The 12,689-nt window shown below is 35.0% G+C and overlaps 2 protein-coding genes across 3 annotated transcripts; both read left to right on the top strand.

The window, feature by feature from the left end:
* Positions 1 to 39: 39 nt before the first annotated feature.
* Positions 40 to 7,172, top strand: LOC100252293 (vacuolar protein sorting-associated protein 9A). 2 transcript variants are annotated; one of them, XM_002285791.4, is made up of 5 exons: positions 48 to 337; positions 1,530 to 1,677; positions 2,695 to 2,865; positions 3,467 to 3,646; positions 6,230 to 7,172. In XM_002285791.4, exons 1-5 carry the CDS (start codon positions 228 to 230, stop codon positions 7,010 to 7,012), a joined length of 1,392 nt encoding a protein of 463 aa, XP_002285827.1. In that variant the 5' UTR covers positions 48 to 227; the 3' UTR covers positions 7,013 to 7,172. The 2 variants fall into 2 exon arrangements, with proteins under 2 accessions (XP_010664267.1, XP_002285827.1); XM_010665965.3 differs by lacking the exon at positions 2,695 to 2,865 and having other exon boundaries at positions 40 to 337.
* A 4,317-nt stretch (positions 7,173 to 11,489) lies between these two features.
* Positions 11,490 to 12,574, top strand: LOC100853421 (uncharacterized). Its single transcript, XM_003634420.4, has one exon. It carries the CDS (start codon positions 11,798 to 11,800, stop codon positions 12,374 to 12,376), a length of 579 nt encoding a protein of 192 aa, XP_003634468.1. The 5' UTR covers positions 11,490 to 11,797; the 3' UTR covers positions 12,377 to 12,574.
* Positions 12,575 to 12,689: the final 115 nt, after the last annotated feature.

Here is a 12,689-nt window from a genome sequence, read left to right as displayed (position 1 = left end):
AGACCTTGGTGTTGAGGGTTGTATAGCAAAAGCTGGGCCTGCGGGGGCCCATTAAGAAATGGGCTTGGCGGGTTTCAGGACAGTTTTGACGGACATACTTCTCTTTCTCTCTCTTTCGGCTTCCAAATTTGTCTCTGATCCAACGTCAGTCAGTCCCATTCCCCGGCTAGTTCATCCCGCTTGCGTCCCCTCGGAAGCTCAGACTCAACAAATTCCTGCAACGGAGGATGGAGAACGCCGACCCGTTCGCCTCATCGACCGCGCCACTGACCTGGCATGACTTTCTGGAGCGCATGCGACAACCCTCCGCCGCTGATTTCGTCAAAGCAATCAAAAGGTCGTTCTCTCTAATTGCTTCAATTCTTTCGTTTTTTTCAGTTCACTGTTAACTTTTGTTCTTGTTTCCAAGAGATCGAAACATTTTTTTTTTTTGGTTATTTTAAGGCAATAATTATTGTATCTTCATTTGGTTACTTGCATTGATTGCGGTTCTACAACTGATTTTCTTGGTTTTATATCAAGATATATTAAAGCTGAAAAAATTGAGGGAAAGAAAATGATAAAAATCCGAGGGAGAGAAAATGAGAGGATAGAAATTTCATCCAATACCCCCTTATTTTGAATTAAATGAGAGGTGAATGAAAATAACAAATTAAGAAGATAATCTTATTTTGAATAAAAGGTGAGGTAAATGAAAATAATAAATAAGAAGGGTAAGGAGGTTTTTATGAAATTTCAAAGTAACATGACTAAGTATATTTAGTCCAAACCCTATATATATATTTAAACCCATTTCACTTCTTTTTTTTTTTCTTTTAAGTAAAAGTTAAGTGTCTTTCTATTTTTTTTTTTTCAAATCAGAAAATAATAGTAAATTTTATATAAAATATAAAAATTCTTAAAATCTTACACTAAAAAAGTAACAGTTTTAAAAACTGTTTAAAAAAATTGGGATATTGATGCCTCAAATTTTAAAATTTTTTGAAGTGATTTTTAAAGGTATAAGGTAAATCTATACTTTTTGTATTTTTGTAGAAGTTTCTGATCTTAAAAATAGAAAGAGTATTCAAACAAACACTAAATAATTTAAATATATACGAGTTTCTAACTAATTTTAATTATATTAATTTTTCTTTCATATCAAATATGAGAAAATAAGTTTTCTTATTATTTTGTTTTTTTTTTAGTACTTTTCGGTAACAAAACATAGTGTAATAGTTATAGCTTGTTATTGGGATTAGTGGATGTATTTTTGTTATTGCCAATGTGCTTATTTGTTTCTTAATTTGAAGAATTCCACAGTAAGATTTTTTTTAGGTGTAATTATTAGGTTTTGATTGATGAAGTTGGAACTATATATGTGGGCATACTAAAATTGCCATGTCTTACTTTCTATACAAACCAATAACAATAAAATTTACAAATTTTGCTATTTAACTGTCATATCTTTGTTGAAGTGGCAATAAATTTTCCTTTGCAAATCAATCATCAATGATGTGCAAGTATTGAGTGACATGTTAATGTGGCAGTTTTATCGTGTCATTCTCAAACAATGCACCAGATCCTGAACGGGACAGTGCTGCTGTGCAAGAGTTTCTTGCCAACATGGAAATGGCTTTCAGGGCTCATCCGCTTTGGGCTGGTTGCTCTGAGGAGGAGCTGGAGAGTGCTGGTGAAGTGAGTTACTTGACATTTTCACTGCATTGCACATTTTTGTAGGTTTTTACTTTGATTAGTGGTGTGAAGACGCAATTCCTCTGTGGCTTTCATTTATTCCATCATGTGGACACCTTTTCTTATTTTATTTTATTTTTTCTTTTCTCTTTGCTTGTATTATTGGTAAAATGGCAACTCATTTGTTTCAAAAGTGCCTAAAATTTTGGTGTTTCTATTTTTATTCATATTTTTCCTACACGTGCACCTTGTAGTATGGCATTGTTTAATGGAAACGATTTATTTTATGTTGTATTAACTTTGGAATATTGATTTCAAGTTGTTCTCAGTGTAGTGCTTGTGTTATGAAAACACATGTGTTGCAAAACTTTCTTTTCTCATTAATGATGGTGTATGGCACTGCATAAGGAAGAGAAAGAATAGTTTAAAGGATGGATAGGAGAATCATTACCAAGAAAGAAAACGTTAAATATGCTCAAGGACTAAGGTGGATCTCATCCCAGTGGGTCACAACTCACTGATTCATGACGTTCGTGTGTTTTCTTTCTCTTTTTACACTTTTATTCTTGAAGTTTCTGATTGCATATATTGAAATTTTTATCACTGCACTAGTTTTTTGTTAGATACTCTTTTTAAATTCTTGGATTCTTGAATTTTTGGATTGGAATTTTGGATCATATTGATATGAGTGAATGATAAATGTTTGCAGATCTAGATTTACAATATTTTATAAAATTGACCTGCACCCTAGATTACATCTCACTTTGGTCAGGCACATGCCTTGGGCTGTGCCTTGTGTGTAGGCCTCAAGAGCCCTTTAGGCTTTAGGTATGCTTTGCGCCTTTGAGAACCATAGGATGATATCTACTCTCTAATTCAGTTTTTTCATTATATGTATTCACTTGTTTTTGTTTTAGGTGTCTGTCTCCTAGTAAACTTATGCTGTTAATGGATAATGCTTCTTGCATATGCTGATGTGTTTTCCTCTACCATTTGACATGAATATATTTCTAAGTTCAGGGGTTGGAGAAGTATGTCATGACAAAGTTATATACTCGCGTATTTGCTTCGGTCCCAGATGATTCAAAGTTAGATGAACAACTTTTTGAGAAGATCGGTTTAGTTCAACAGTTCATTCGTCCAGAACAATTGGATATTAAAACAACCTTTCAAAATGAAACATCATGGCTGGTGAGCATTGGAATATGCATTTCAAGTGAATTTTTGTCTATGATATGTTGAGTACTTCTTCCACGAGATTGTTAGCATGTTGAATTTTTATGGAACATTAACTATCAAAGAATGTTGGACTCTTGTCAAAATTATATGTAGACATATGATAATAGGAATTTGTGATTCCTTTCTACCAAATAGAAAGTGTCATGTTGTTTATTTTGTGTTTGTTTTTGTTTTTTATTTTATGTAATCATGGGAGACAACTTAATTGTTCTTAGAAGAGAACATTACAAAAGGAGGATGAGGGGTCTTTCAGTGGATGATCTAATGATCTCTGTACGGCTTCCCTTTTCACTATGTCTACATTAGTTCTATTTTGATCTTGTACGTCATCGTTTCTATCATAATTCGTCCTACATATGGTATAACTTTTAATTTTCTCTAATATAAGATGGTTCATGCTACCATATCTTCCATTTCCAATTTTGGTTAGGATGTTTTGTTTTAGCTTTTAGTTGGAACAGTGATTTTTTAAGTGCCTAATAATGGTTGTTTTTAATTTTGTCTCAAGTTTCCTTTGCAGAAAGTCTGACCCCTACCCCTCCTACTTTGGCAGCTTGCACAGAAAGAGCTACAAAAGATCAATATGTACAAGGCACCAAGAGATAAACTTGTCTGTATTCTCAATTGTTGCAAGGTCATCAATAATTTGTTGCTTAATGCTTCTATTGCTTCGAATGAGGATCCTCCTGGAGCTGATGAGTTTCTTCCTGTCCTAATTTATGTTACCTTAAAGGTAAGATCATTGCATGATTGCTTGAATCTCTTCTGTTGAGCACCAGAATTCTGGTATTCAACCCATGCTTAGTTGGTCATTCCTCTTTTCTATCTTATTCTTTAATAGCACAGTTGCTTAATCTGTTAAACATTGACATTAATTGTTTAGTCTTTGATAGTGAGTTAAGTGTTAAAAGTTCCTGCTGTTTTTCATTCTCTTTATTGATTTTGGTAACAATTTTCCTCTCTAGACACTGTCCCAGTATCCCAATCTATACCAAATTACTTTGCCCTATTTTTATTGGATTCCTTTAGTAGAATTGCTCTTAATTTGTTTGTTTGTTTTTTTTCCCCAATAAGAAAGAGTTTATTATAAAAGGCACCTAAGAAAGGGAGTGCCACCCACTTACACAGGAGGTATACAATGAATGCCCATTAGGACTCAATAAGCTAGCACTAGAATCTTAGTGAGGGTTTAAACCATCTATGAAACTCAACAGAAACAGAAGATGCAAATTGAAATACTTAGACCACCAGAAGAAAGAATGAATTAAAGACTCCTCTAGAGTCTGAACCGACAGTTCCAAAACTTTGTAAATCCCCTGATTTCTCTCTCCATGTTGTTGAGAAGAATCAAAGGGGAGCTACTCTCCAAACTTTTCTGCGATTTTTCCCAACAGTCTACCATGCGACCCTAATAAGACCTTTTTGGATGACCTAGGAATAATCCAAGAAAGTCCAAACTAAGAGAGCTCAAAATGCTAGAGATTATGGCTAGGCTACATTGGATCAGAATGTAATTGGCTGGCTCTTCCTCTTTTTCACACAAGCAGTAAAAATTTGCTAAATGACACCTCTTTTCATCAGCTGATCCTCGGTCAAAATCTTACCCCCAGCCGCTTCCTAAGCAAAAAATCCCACTGTCATGGGAGCTGGAAATTCCCAAATCACCTTGGCTGGAAATTCTCACATAAATGAATCAAGGGACTGAAGTTAAAAAAAAAAAAAAAAAAAAAATTCTTTTAACTATTAAGTTCTTAACTAAAAAATCAGGGCAACATCTCAATATCTTTTAGTCACTAAATTTACAGTTTTTCTAAGCAGCTCAGATGTACCTCAAGAGGGACTTTTGTTGTGTAATACACATCATTGATAGATTGTACTTGCACACATATAGGTGAATGCCAGAGACAGTTGATGCATCCAAATTTACACGCTGATTAGATAGCAACATGACCATGTCTTTTCTTGCATGAAATATCATTTTTTTTTTTCGTCTCAACAAGTGATAATCATTGGAAACATATTCCAAAAGCTTAATATTGATTGGTTGCAGTTGCACTGTTACAAATGTGACACTGCAAATATATCTTGAGTAAAATATTTCAAAAGTGGTGGCAAAACCTTAAATTTCAACGCTGCTGTCTAATTATACTTCTTATATAGAATATGATTTGAAAAGCATAATTATTTGTTATTGTACTTTCATCATGAAACTGGCTTATTATTTGATAATTTCTTGTGCCAGCATATCTGAATCTTTTTTTTTTTTTCAATGAGCAAACAAGAAAATAAAAACAAATTGAAAAGGCCTAAGTTGCCAGCATATCTGGGTCTTTTTGAATCTCTATCCTATATGTGTTCTTTTAACAGGGTTCCTTACCTCTGAACCTTTTGATTCTGAACACTGTACCTCTTTCCCTGTGTCTAGCCAGTTCATCCATCATTAACATGGAGGACAAAAACTGAAGCCCAACCTTGATGCAATCCCATAGTGAATGACAATCTACTCTTTCTTTCCTTTCTTGTTTTGTTTATGAGCTTGTTCTTCTCTCATTAAGCTTGCTTCCCCTGCTGCGGGTTATTTCATTTTTTTTTCTAGCTAGACTTTTGAAATATTCTGAGTTCCCTGTGCCATGTTGATTGGAACCTATTTAATATGAAAAATATGATCTAACGTACTGTGCCATGTGTAGTCTGTTTAAAATGGTTGAGAAAAAGGTGAGCTCATATCAACAAGTATAAAGGCACCCTCATTCTAAGCAGATTTTGTTTGTTACAATTATGGTGCACAGCAAGTCTTAGTACACTTGTCTTTACTTATTCCTGTGTGGGAGTTTGTGTCTGTTGTGTGTAAATTGCTATTTTCCTAATTATTTTTATCAGTTCATATCAATTTCTAGGGAAATTAAGTTTACAAAAATTCTCCATATAATAAGATCTATCTGTTTATTTGTTGCCTTATTTGTTGGTAATTTACTCTTAACTTAGCCTTTCCCTAAAACTTGGAGGTGATTCAAGCCTTCTCCACTTTGGCATGCTGTAAGCAGTAAAGAATACATAGTAAAATTAAAACTTACATTCGGGATGGTAGTGGGATGGACTCATGTAGGATGATTCTTTAAAATGATCAGCCGTTTCTGACCGATTGAATCTCCATAAAATCCATGCTCAAATTTGGTAACTCCAGTTGGAAAATACTGCATTTCCAGTTAATGGCAACCTTTATTGCCTTTGTTTCTTTGGGCTAATGTCCACTTAAAATCTTACATTTTACTATATTCTTTATACAAAGTTGCTCTCCATGACTGATGCTATGCAGGCAAACCCTCCACAACTGCACTCAAATTTGTTGTATATACTACGGTACAGGCGTCAATCCAGAATGGTTGCAGAAGCAGCTTACTTTTTCACAAACATGCTCTCTGCAGAGTCATTCATCTCAAACATCAATGCAGAATCCCTTTCAATGGATGAAAGAGAGTTTGAAATGAACATGGAATCTGCTCGAGCACTTCTATCTGGCCTCTCGTCTGATTTGGATGGTGTGTTGAAGGAACCTCAACAAAAATCTTTGTACTCTACGAAGGAAAAGGACCCTTCAATAGGATCTGATCTATCATTGCTATCATCTGAAGCAACATCTGGGGCAAAGTTGGAACCTCATGCAAAAGATCAGTTAATAACAAAAGTTCCATCCATTTCTGATTTGGAGAATAAAGGGGCAGCTATGCTTCTGAAAGAGGATCAGGCTAGCCTAGCCTTCCGGGAGTACCCATACTTGTATGCCAATGTTGGTGACCTAACAGTCAATGATGTAGAAGATCTACTAAATCATTATAAACAACTTGTTTTCAAGCATGTTTGCCTTTCCAAAGGATTGGGTGTCCCTGCTCCACCCCTTCCATTGTCCATTTCACAAACTCAAGCCCAAAAGCATGCTGAAACCATGAAGGACTCTGCAGACACCCGAGCTGCTGAAGTGAAGGACAACACCCTTAACGATATTGGTAGCACCAATGATGTTTCAAATCAAGTTTCACTTTTTGAAGTGGAAACCTCTGAATCCAAGTTACCACAAGAGGAAGCAGTTGTACCCCAATAACTGGTATTCATGTTTAATTTAGGAGTTTATTAATTTTGAATGGTGGTCCTCTGGGCAATTTTTGGTTTTTTACCCATTGTAACTGTACTATGGATTTCACTGTATTTCAATTTATTTTCAAATGCAAGAAGCAATACAGTTGAAGTATCTTTTCCATGAAGAGGAGATCCTGTTATACAAGATGCAGGTGCGCATAGAGAAGAACATCAAGAGAATTCATTCTTGATGAAACTGCAATTCTATTTCCTCCCGAAGGTAGGCTTTTCTTTGGTTTTAATTCTTTTTCTACTCATTATCTAGCATTTTTGTTTTGAAGCATAAAGCACAACTCCAAATGTTGGATTAGGTGAAGTGAAATGCTGAGATGGTGTCCCGTGGGAATCTCTCTGATCATAATCTCCCTTTTTGGTTCATCATCAGGTTGCAAGTTGTTGCTAGAGTCCCACCTTTTTCTTTTTTTTTTTTGCAGGTGGGCTAATCAGAATGACCGCATCCGAAAAATTTGGGAGGCATGTTTTAGAAAAGGGCCCCAAAAAATAAGAGAAAATAACTGAGAACAATAAGTTTTTTATGGCAGCATAAGTTCTCAAAAATTTGTCTTTTATCAAATAGTTCTATGGTCAATGACAGAAAAACGTTGCCACCGAAGAAAATGGGTGTATGGGTAGAAAAACCTTGGATAAGGTCATTTTTTAGATTTAACTGAAAGGAGTTTTCCTGGATTTTTCTTGGTGATGTTTGAACAATTGCTCTGAGCTCAACAGACTGAATCAATTCTGATGAGCATTCAAACCTGTTTTTGAAAAATTCTTAAAAGACTTTTCATAGGAGTCCTCGGCCGTTATTATGTTTGGTTTATCTTTGAAGCAGAAAGATTCAAAAGCCTGAGCAATCAAGTCCACCGCCATGTCATCGAACCGTTCAGCTCGTCAGGTATGACCAGGCTGTATTTCATTATCATGATTGAGTTCATCAAAGTATGACTAGAGTGCATTTTCTATTAATTCAAAGCTCTACCCAAAAATATAAAAGAAGTCCTCAACGAGGAGAATGGTCAAAACACCGTGGGCGCTTATTTGCTGGCTACAAAATACAGCTCTACAGTCAAGTAGTTGCCATCAAATTCTTCAATACACAGCCTCATTCTGCAGCTTCGACGTGTAATTCTGAACCATAGTCAACAGCATTTATCTAAATCTGTTACTTCACTCTGCACTGCTTTCCTGAGAGAGGTCTCTATCCATTTTTATTTTCAACGAAATGAATGCTGAAGAATAAAGCAACCCACGAAGGTCTAAAACCAAATCATATTGGATAAGAAGGAACAGGCCCAACCCTTCTCAGTTCTTACTTACTATTCTCATCTTTTGGTCACCATTAGCAAGAGCACCGTTACTTTGTCGCCTTCTTCTATGTTTAAAAAGAGAAGAAAAAAAAGCTACATTTTATAAGCAAGACAACCTGCAAACACAACAAAACAAAGGGCGTCATGTAAGGTATTGGGTGTGATTTCTGTGGATCTAGTTCACCTTAATTTGACTTGTCTAGCCTGGCCTCGCATTATATAGTCAAACCAACAGTCATATGAGCCTTCCATTTCTTGAGCTTTTCAACTTCTCCCATGTCTCTCTCAACATCTCTATATATGCTGGAGCTTTAATAATTCAGAGGATGCATTGTATATAGTGTAAGATATATGCACAACCTTCAATAATTTCAACCAAAGTTAGAAGATATGGCCCCCACACTAAAATGTTTTTAACCTTGGCTGTGCAATCTCTTGCCATAAATATATATATATATTTACATTTATCAAATTTTATTTGATGCCTGAGCCAATAAATGTCAACAAGCTACCATCCTACCCCACATGCTACAAGTCATTGAATTCAACATCACTTTTATGCTCTTGTTCTTATATCAACTTTTTTTTTTTTTTGGGCTTTGTCTTCACAGTATCGTAAAATAATTAATTAAAATTAGAAGGGGAAAAAAATAATTTAATAATTATGTGGGTGTGGTCCAGTTAATAGTGGGTAACAAAGAACATGCAGATCTCTGTAGTGGGGATAGAAGAATAGGAGAGGATACCAAACTCACACACCTTTCACGTGCCTCGCACATGCTTAAATATTTGGTGTGTCGGGCGATTCGTATGCATGATACATCGATATCGAAAGTGAAGAAACCTCACTTGTTTTTTTTGACGCATGTGCTGCCTTTGCCTTCCCCACTTCCATTTTCCACGAATGGACCACTTTAGGTTTTCCTAATTGACGTGTTAGAGTTGTGTTAGGTGAATAATGAACATGTCTATCCTTTTTAAGTATCAAGGAAGATTGCATGTGAATCCTATCATTAATATTACCTAATTAGGTTTTGTCATTTAGTTGGTCTTGCTTACCATGATGCAATTTCTTTTAGTGATGAATTTTAAACTTCTTAAATGATTTTTGATAAAATTTTAAAAAATTTAAAACCGTTTTAAGAGTGATTTTACAAGAGATTACGAGCATTTTCTTATATCTGGAAACATTGTTTTACAAAAATCTAAAAATAAACGTGTGACAATTTAAATATAAGTGAAAAAACTATTTTTTTTTGTAAGGGTTTATATAAGAAAAAAAGTAAGTTTTGAAAGATGCATTTAATATTTAACCATCACTTTGAATCAATTTTAAAATTAAAAAAAGTAATTTTTATAACAAAACCACTTTTAAACATTAGGCATATAGTAGAAAACAATTTTTGCTCTTTCAAATAAATAACACTTTTATTTCCACTTAGTTGTATTTCAATTAAAAATAAAAAAGATTTAAATTGAACAATTTTTCTTTTACTTTTTATTTTTACAAGTCATAGAAAAAAAAACATAAAACAATTAATTTTTTATTTTGAAAATTAATAAATAATTTTAAAATAAAAAATAATTTTTGTAACATGTAAAGATTTAGGGCTTGTTGAGTAACTGTTTGTTAGAACAGGTTTTTGTTCTTTAGAACAAAAAAACACGGGAAACACATTTGACAACCAAAACCTACTTTTTATTTTTTGTTCTTTAAAAGAAGAAAATAAAATGTTTTTAGAAAATATATTTTAGTTGTATTTATATTATTTTCACTTGTTTTGTAAGGACTGTTTTAAAAAATAATTATACAAATATGTAAAATGATTAAAAAATAAAATATTACATATAAAAATTATTTTAAAAATATATTTAAAAATAGTCTTAAAAAATTTTGAGTTTCCAAACAAACTTTTCTTTTAGAATGGTGTTCAAAAATTTTTTTCAAAAACTATTTTAAAAAATTGTTTTTGAAAACACTTATCAAATAAACCTCTAATATGGTGTTTAAAAATAAATAGGATTAATGCTTCCATGCAACATTGAAGAAATTATTAATATTTTTTTTATTAATTCTTATATAGTTAATATAAACATAAATTTAGATGTTTGAAAGGTAATGGAAAAAATAATTATAATTTTTGTTCTTAAAAATAGTAGAAACAACACTGACTATTTTTCTACATCCTTCCAATTTATGATGATCAAATGCACGGTAGGATTGTGTGCATGTGGGAGCAGGATAATTACATAGAGCCAAAGGCCCATGATGCATGATGGGCCTTTGGGTCAGGTGGTGGGGGCCCACTATGATGCAGTGAAGTTGTTAGCTTGAAATTTCCGTCTCACCTTGGAGCGTGTGGGCCCATACTCGTTCGCCCAGTTTGTCCATTGAATTTGAAGGAGAAGTAATCACCCTACATGCACTCCTACCGAAATTATCTTGTACCAACCAATCTCTGCCCAGAAAGTACTCGGTGAACCGGCATATCATTTTGTCTATTCATTGTAGGCTATACATAGCCTATAGCTGCCCATCCAACTTCACACCCTTTATTTATTTTTTATTTTTATTTTTTTCTCATTTAATATTTAAAAAATTAAATTATTTCAATTTTATATCAAATATTAAAATTCATTGTGGCTTTAAAAGAGGAAGATAGTGAAATGCTTGAAGAGGAAGACGAAGGGAAGAGGCACGCTTGGTAATACTAATGAGTTCTGTTCATTATAAGAGTGGGCAGGCTCTATTTGCCTTCGTCATTTCTCAGAAAAACGTGGTTCCACTCTACCTTACATTATATGCCACATTCAAATAAAAAGAATCATATCTTTTGACCCATTTCCCTCTGTTACTATACATGTGGAAATGAGAGGCCTACACTATGGGGACTATGACTATGACTGTGAGAGCCTACATTTAGCTGGCAATTTGAAATTTTTTAAAGAATTTACATTTTTTTTTTCTTCTTTGAAGGCCAAACCCCAGAAACACCCAGATGAGAAGTTGTGACAGTTTCTTGAATTGTATGATTTATTTGGTTTGGAAATACAGGGGTCTGGTCACAGTGCCCTTTGGAAATAGTCTTGGAAAACAAAAGGGGAAGGGCAGTCCGTTGTCTATGAGGACCTGGTCTATAATTTTATTGAAGGAATAAACAAAGGGGGGTAGCGTTGTGACAAAGGTACAACACTTTGATGCGCAATTGACAATCTCAATGATCAATAATCACTTCTCTGTTCTCTCCGCGCTCACAACGCATGAAATGATGTGACTAACCTCATTCCCCTGCTTCTTGTTAACCCCGCACCCACCCCTTCTCTCCTCACCATCTCCATCTCCCTCTCCCTCTCTCTGCCCTTGTGAATATAAAGGAGGAGCAAAATAAGATAAGATCTTCAAGAGACTTGAAGAGAGATCTGTTCAAGAAATTAAAGAGATGAGAAACCAGTTCAATCATCATCATCTCCATCACAAATCCACATTCTTGCCAATCTTATGTTCTAGGCCATGCATCAAAGATGTCGCCATTCCCAACTCCGCTTCATCCTCCAACGACCCTTTGTCCCCAAGAGTGGGTTGCATGGGCCAGGTCAAGAGAAACAACAGAGTGATGGGCTTCCCGGCTTCCCACAGGTTCACCGCCACTGCCAACGCCACCGCCGCCGCCAAGAACGCCAACAGTGTCAAATATTCCAAGCTCAAGAAGTTCTTCTCCAGCAAAAATCTCGTCGCCACTCCTGGCGGCAGTATCAGTGGCAGTAGAAGAGAGCTGATTGTGGGTGGGCGTCGTGGGTCGTCCAAGATTGATTGCCATGAAGATGAGAATTATGCGACCGTCATCAACGTTGTTGATTTGGACCCACCTTTGCCGGTGATCAAGCGGGTGCAACAACGTGGAGATGGAGGAGATTCAGAAAGTCTTTGGAAGAGGAGGTCTGGTGGGGTTGCTTTGAAGACTTTGCAGCTCCAACCCCTTCATCTTCCTCCCCATTCTCTTCAACCCAACTCTGTCTGATCACAAAAACTCCATCCATCACTGGAGACTGGTGACAGATGGTTGTCAATTAATTAATGTAGAGAAAATGTAAATGATTTTTAATTTTTCTTCATTTTCAGAATTGTTTGGTTCTACCATGATTCTGTTTCACTATTTCTTTTTTATATCAATATATACACACATATATGATCATAGATCTAGGGTTTTTTCTTTCAGAAATAAGGAGATCCAACCATGGATTAATTTTTCCATCTATCAGGGCAGTAGCGTTAGGTGGATGTAATGTCATATTATCATGTGGGAGCCAACTGGGCATTTAGATCAACCCCCA

The sequence above is a fragment of the Vitis vinifera genome, chromosome 18 (assembly GCF_030704535.1).
Source record: "Vitis vinifera cultivar Pinot Noir 40024 chromosome 18, ASM3070453v1".
NCBI classification, from domain to species: domain Eukaryota; kingdom Viridiplantae; phylum Streptophyta; class Magnoliopsida; order Vitales; family Vitaceae; genus Vitis; species Vitis vinifera.
Note: the sequence above shows the minus strand (reverse complement) of the source record. Positions and strands in the feature narration are given on the sequence as shown.